Consider the following 6,244-nt stretch of genomic DNA (forward strand, 5'->3'; position numbering starts at 1 on the left):
TGTTATTGAGAATTTTTGCTTCTATATTGGCCCTTAGTATTCCTTTATGTCCTGCCCTTGTCTATTTTGGAGATAAGGGCAATGGAGGCTTCATAAAATAAATTTTAGAGGGTTTCTACGTTTTTGGTTTTTGGAAATAGTTTGACTTAATGAAAGTTAGCTCTTCTTTAGAAGTTTCCCAGTGGGACCAGCAGTTAGCGTAATGGCTATGTCACTGGACTCCCATGTAGTCAACTGTGGTTTGAATCCCAGACCTGGTGGCCTAAATTCATGCCAGGCGTGTGCATGCATGCCCAGGATCCCTGAGAGGAGAATGGAGGAGAAGGGATTGTGGCATGGCCATCCCCCTGGGGGGGTGGTTTCTCGCTTTCTGTGTCTGTCTCTCTCTGTCTTTCTGGCGAGCTCCTGTGCCCTATACCAAAAACCTCTCCCCCCAAAAAATAAATAATCCTTTTTCCAGGCCAGCAAGTAGCATAGTGGTTACGGTGCTGGACTCCCACATGGCCCACCTCAGTTCAAGTCCCAGACCTGGTGGCTTGAAAATCATTCTAGGGATGTGTGTATACATGTCCAAAATCACTATAGAAAAAAGGAGAAGGGATTGCAGAGTGGCCATATCCCCTGGGGGATGATTTCTCACTTTCCCTCTCACTATCTGTCTCTCTCTGGCAAGCCCACATACCCTATGGCAAACACCTAAAAAAATAAGGGGTCAGCAGGTGGCATAGTGGGGATGGCAATGGACTCCCACATGGTTGACCTCTGTTCAAGTCCTGAACCTGGAAGCTTGGGGGGAGGTGGGGGCATGGGCATGCCCATGCCCAAATCCCAAGAGGAGAATGGAGGAGAAGGGATTGCTTGGTGGCTATACCCCCTGGGGGAGGGGGGGGTGATTTCTCACGTTTTCTGTTTCCTCTGTCTCTGTCTCTCTGGTGAGTGCACACACCCTATAGCAAAAATCTCTCTAAAAAATGAAAGAAAAAAATCCCTTTTCCTCTGAGCCTCAGTTTCCTCACTTGTGAACAGATAAATGACAATGATCACCTAAAGAAGCATAGTCCTGGGAAGATACGGTCAGAGCCCCATAAGTGACTATCATTACACTAAGAGTGGGAGGGAAGAGAATGGAATTTTACAAACGGGGAGGGATTATGTCCATGTTACATGGGTTATCATGAGCATCCACGCTTTATCAGACCCTGTGCTGAGCTCTATGTGTGTTATAACTCGATCCCCTCCACAGCCTTTAAAGTTTTACTTTAAAACTAAGGCCTGAGGAGAAGTACACAAGTATGTCTGGTTCACGAGGTGTGTTGTCAGAGATGCTGAGTCTCTTCGGCTATGAAATGACATCTCTGTCAAGGTCTCCTGCAGCTCGGTCCACTCCGCTGACCCTCGCTAAATAACGGTGCCCACGTCTTTTCCCTGAACTTTCAGATTCTTTGCAGAAAGGCGCGGCCCAGGCAAACTGCGCAGGCGCCCCTCTCCGCCGCGAGCCCCGCCCACAGGACCGAGCTGTGTGCGTGGAGAATTTACGGAGCCCCGCCTGAGCACAACACGCAGGCGCAAGGGCGCGTGCCCTCCGCTGCCGTGTCTGATTGGCCACTACGGGTAAGGGCGCCGCCCAATGGGAGGTGCGGATAGTGAGGGGTCCCACACGCCAGGAGCCGAGGGTCTGTGTCAAGAGCGGCAGGGGCTGCAGGAGGCAGGAGAGACGGGTGAGGGCGCCGCGGGGCGGGCAGGGGAAGAGAGTGCTGGGAGTGCGGAGAGGGCGGAGGAAGAACTTAGGAACGCCGGGGGTCGAAGAGCCTGGAGGCCTGCGCTGGGGCGGGAGCGGCGGGGGGTGGAAAGAGCGCTCCTTCCTGTGCGCCTTGGAGCGTTGCTAGAGCTCCTTCGGTGTGCGAGACCCTCCTCTTGACCCACCGTCACCCGCTGCAGGGGATTCTCTGGCCACCGAGGCTATGGTAGGATAAAAGGGTTGTATAGCGGGAAAGTTGAACTTCCAGGCCCCTGGTGGATTCTTTCCTGAAAGGACTCGTTGATCTACTGTACGAAAAGCCCCCATTCCTCCCCAGGTAGTTCACAGTCTAACACTGAGGAAGGGGAATATAGTTGAGGAAAGGGCAAATGTCAGATCTCCCGGACCACCCTGAGCTGAGAGACATTTAATGGGTGCCTACTTCGTGCAAGCCTTACAGAAGGCACTAGGCCTAGCCCAGGGGGAGTTCTCTGTTCCGAGTGGGGCTGTAAATGAGGAAAACCAGAACTCTCAGTCCCATTTGACTACTTCCAAGGAGATTCTTTACGGAATGGCTGCTGTATACAGGGCCCTAGCAAGGCAACAATTAGTGAGGAAGGGAGAACAGGGAGGTAAGGGACGTTTAGCCCCTGACCTTTTAGTGAATCATTTACTCAAGGAGCTCTTATTGGGCACCAACTGAAAAGAGAACTCTGCTCTGGACTATGTAGTGTGGGAATTCATGGTCTAATGAGAAAGTTGGTCTGATACAAGTGGAAAGTCCACAGGGACCATTAGATTCCCAGGGTCTCACTTCCTGGAGAGAACATTATTTCTTCTTCAAATATGTACTGAGTGCCTGCTGTGTGCTAGGCATTGTTCTTGGCACTGGAAATATTGCAGTGATGAACAGGCTAAAATTCCTGCCCTCTGGGAGCTTACTATGAGCAGAACAGCTTTTTTTTCTTTTTCTATTTTTTTCTTTTAAGGCTTTTGTCAGACCGTGCGTGCTCCCTGGAGAAAGACAGTGAGAGGGAAAGTAAGAAACCATCCCCCCAGGAGGAATGGCCATGCAATCCCTTCTCCATTCTCCTTCTGGAGTTTTGGGTATGCACACACATGTACCTGAAATGATTTTTAGGCCGCCAGGTCTAGGACTTGAACTGTAGTCAGCCATGTGGAAATTCAGTGACCACCATGCCACCTGCTGGCTCCAAGCAACTTCTTTATTTGGAGTGTTAAGCTAAACTCCGTATTTGCACTAAAAGATGAGGTAAAGAAGAGATAAAAGGTAAGGATTGGATTCTCAAAATTAGCTCTGAGGAATCAGCAGTTGGTGTAATGGCTATGTCGCTGGACTCCCATATAGTTTACCACCGTTCGAGTCCCAGACCTGGTGGCTTAAACTCACACTGGGGGAGAGAGAGAGAGAGAGTGCGTATGTGTGTGTGTGTGTGTGTGTGTGTGAGGTTGTGTCCAAGATCCCGAGAGGAGAATGGAGGAGAAGGGGTTGTGGTGTGGCCATCCCCCCTGGGGGAATTATTTCTCGCTTTCTGTCTCTCTGTCTTTCTGGCGAGAACACACACCTTATAGCCAAAAAAACCTCTTAAAAAAAAAAAAAAGAAAGAAAGAAAGAAAATTAGCTTGAAGGTCTATGAGGGAAGTAGTCCTTTGCTGAGTGGATTCTGAGCCCCTGCTGTGTAAAGGGGCCTGAGTTGGGTTGATGCCCCCCCCCAAGTAGAAAAGAGATGCCATCCCAAGGTCATAATATTTGCTGATAGAAGTAACACAAGATACTAAAGGAAGGAACTCCAAGGACGAGGGAATGGCCAACACCCTGAGGATTGAGAGATGTCAAAGAAGGCTTCATAAAGGAAATGCTGGGTGGGAATTTTTTAAACAAGAGAGAACTGTCTTGGCAGGAGAAATAGCACCAAAGACTTAAGGTCCAAAACAGTATTTTTGGAGAACAGTAGTGAGTATAGCTAACCTTGATCAAGTGCCAGAGACTTTGTGGTTAGCAGTACTTCTAGCACTATGTTACAGGTGTGATAACAGGCTCAGAGAGAGGAAGTAAATGGTGGCGCTTACGTTCAAGCTGACATTCTGGTTTCAGAGCCTGTGTTTTTATTTTTTGTTGTTGTTGTTTTGGAGAGGTTTTTGCTATAGGGTATGTGTGCTTGCCAGAAAGACAGAGAGAGACAGAGAGACAGAAAGCGAGACATCACCCCCCCAGGGGGCATGGCTGTACTGCAATCCCTTCTCCTCCATTCTTCTCTCAGGATCTTAAACATTCATGCATACACACCTGGTGTGAGTTTAAGCCACTGGGTCCAAGACTCGAACCATGGTCGACTACATGGGAATCTAGCAACATAGTCATTACACCAACTGCTGGTCCCAGAGCCTGTGCTTTTAAACGCTTTGCTGTAACTGTGTGTGTCTGTGTAAGGGGAGGAGGAAAGATATTGCACAAAGAGGAAACTACACAGGCCAGGTGTGAGAGGCCCTTAGGGACGTGTTATGTTCTCAGAGGGGCATGACTGACCCTCTGGGTGAGGAGGACAGCCTCAGAGGCCATATTGAGGAATGCTGGCTCTTACCTGCAGATGCCTGGCTGCCATTGGGCACCCATAGATTTCAGAGACGCAGGATCATTGAAAACCAAGGCATAAATACTGGATTAAGACTTGCTGATTGATAGAGGCTGGTGAGTAACAAGATGGGCAAGGTTGTTACCGAGACATCCCTCTCCCCCTGGGTTCCTGGTGTCTCATCAGCTCCTGCCCCCCTTTCTCTAGGTACTGCCTTCTCCACAATGGCAGAGGTGGTGGCTGAGGTGGCTGAGGTGCCATCACAGATGTCACCAGTGGCAGTTGAGATGTCAACACCAATATCAGGAGAGATGATGGAAATGACAGCAGAGGTGACTGAGATGAGCCCTGGGGAGGCCCTGGCCTCGTCTCTCTTCTTCCAGCACCACCAGTTCATGTGCTCCGAATGCGGCAGTCTCTACAACACACTGGAGGAAGTCCTCTCACACCAGGAGCAGCACGCACCTGTGCTGTCTGAGGAAGAGGCACTGACCACCCAGGACGCTGGCCTGGAGCCCGAACTAGCACCAGACACTGAGGAGGGGCCATTCCAGTGTGGTGAATGTAACCAGCTCATCCTCTCCCCAAGCGAGCTTCTAGCCCACCAGGATGCCCATCTCAGAGAGTCTGCAAGCCAGATTCAATACCAGTGTGGAGACTGCCAGGAGTTGTTTCCCTCACCTGAGCTGTGGGTGGCTCATCGCAAAACCCAACATCTGTCTGCCACAGCAGCCACCAATGAGCTACCAATGCCACCTCCTCCACCTCCCCCAACACCACCACTTCCACCCACTCTACCACTGGAAGTCAAGATGGAGCCCTATGAGTGTCCTGAGTGCTCTACCCTCTGTGCTACCCCTGAAGAATTCTTGGAGCATCAGGGCACCCACTTTGACTCTCTGGAGAAAGAAGAACGCAATGGGCTAGAAGAGGAGGATGAAGGTGAGGAGGAGGATGAAGATGATGATGAGACAGAGGATGAAGAGGAACCAGCAGCAGAGGTTGGTGATGATACTGTAGGAGCTGACAAGTCTGCAGCTAACCAGGCCCAGGGCTATGGGGATTGTTCCCAACACTGGACCTCAGCAGGGGCACGCCGGCGACACCGGCGGGCATCTCGCGGCCCAGCATCAGCAACCCATCCCTTTCACTGCAGCCAGTGTCAGCGCAGCTTCAGTTCAGCCAACCGGCTGCTGGCTCATGGGCGGGCACATGTGGGTGGCACACATGAGTGCACGACCTGCTCCAAGGTCTTCAAGAAAGCAGCCTCGCTAGAGCAGCATCTGCGGCTACACCGTGGTGAAGCCCGCTACCTCTGTGTTGACTGTGGCCGTGGCTTTGGCACAGAACTCACATTGGTGGCCCACCGGCGGGCCCACACTGCCAACCCGTTGCATCGCTGTCGCTGTGGCAAGACGTTCAGCAACATGACCAAGTTCCTCTACCACCGGCGCACTCATGCTGGTAAAAGCGGAGCACCCCCAAGTGTGGCAACAGCCTCCCCAGCTCCAGCTGAGCCCACTCCTCCACCACCACCCCCTGCCCCACCTGCCCAACTGCCCTGCCCACAGTGCTCTAAGTCCTTTGCCTCAGCTTCCCGGCTCTCCCGGCATCGTCGCGCAGTCCATGGGCCCCCGGAAAGGCGGCACCGCTGCGGGGTTTGTGGCAAGGGCTTCAAGAAGCTGGTCCATGTGCGCAACCACCTGCGGACGCACACAGGTGAGAGGCCCTTCCAGTGCCACTCATGTGGCAAAACCTTTGCTTCTTTGGCCAACCTCAGCCGCCACCAGCTGACTCACACGGGTGTGCGTCCCTACCAATGCCTGGACTGTGGCAAGCGCTTCACACAGAGCTCCAACCTGCAGCAGCACCGGCGGCTGCATCCGCGGGCCGGCGCCCTTGCCCCCGCCCC

General features: G+C 52.2%; 1 protein-coding gene across 1 annotated transcript in view; it reads left to right on the plus strand.

Moving 5' to 3' along the window:
- The first annotated feature begins 1,660 nt into the window (after positions 1 to 1,660).
- ZNF526 (zinc finger protein 526) overlaps positions 1,661 to 6,244 on the plus strand; it is a 5,320-nt gene continuing 736 nt past the window's right edge. Inside the window, exons 1-2 of the mRNA XM_014582796.2 lie at positions 1,661 to 1,718; positions 4,540 to 6,211. Of these exons, the coding sequence (XP_014438282.1) occupies positions 4,557 to 6,211 (1,655 nt within the window). The 5' untranslated portion in view covers positions 1,661 to 1,718; positions 4,540 to 4,556. The remainder of the gene's footprint in view (positions 1,719 to 4,539; positions 6,212 to 6,244) is intronic.

Source organism: Tupaia chinensis, unplaced genomic scaffold (assembly GCF_000334495.1).
Source record: "Tupaia chinensis unplaced genomic scaffold, TupChi_1.0 Scaffold000067_1, whole genome shotgun sequence".
In the NCBI taxonomy this organism is placed as follows: domain Eukaryota; kingdom Metazoa; phylum Chordata; class Mammalia; order Scandentia; family Tupaiidae; genus Tupaia; species Tupaia belangeri.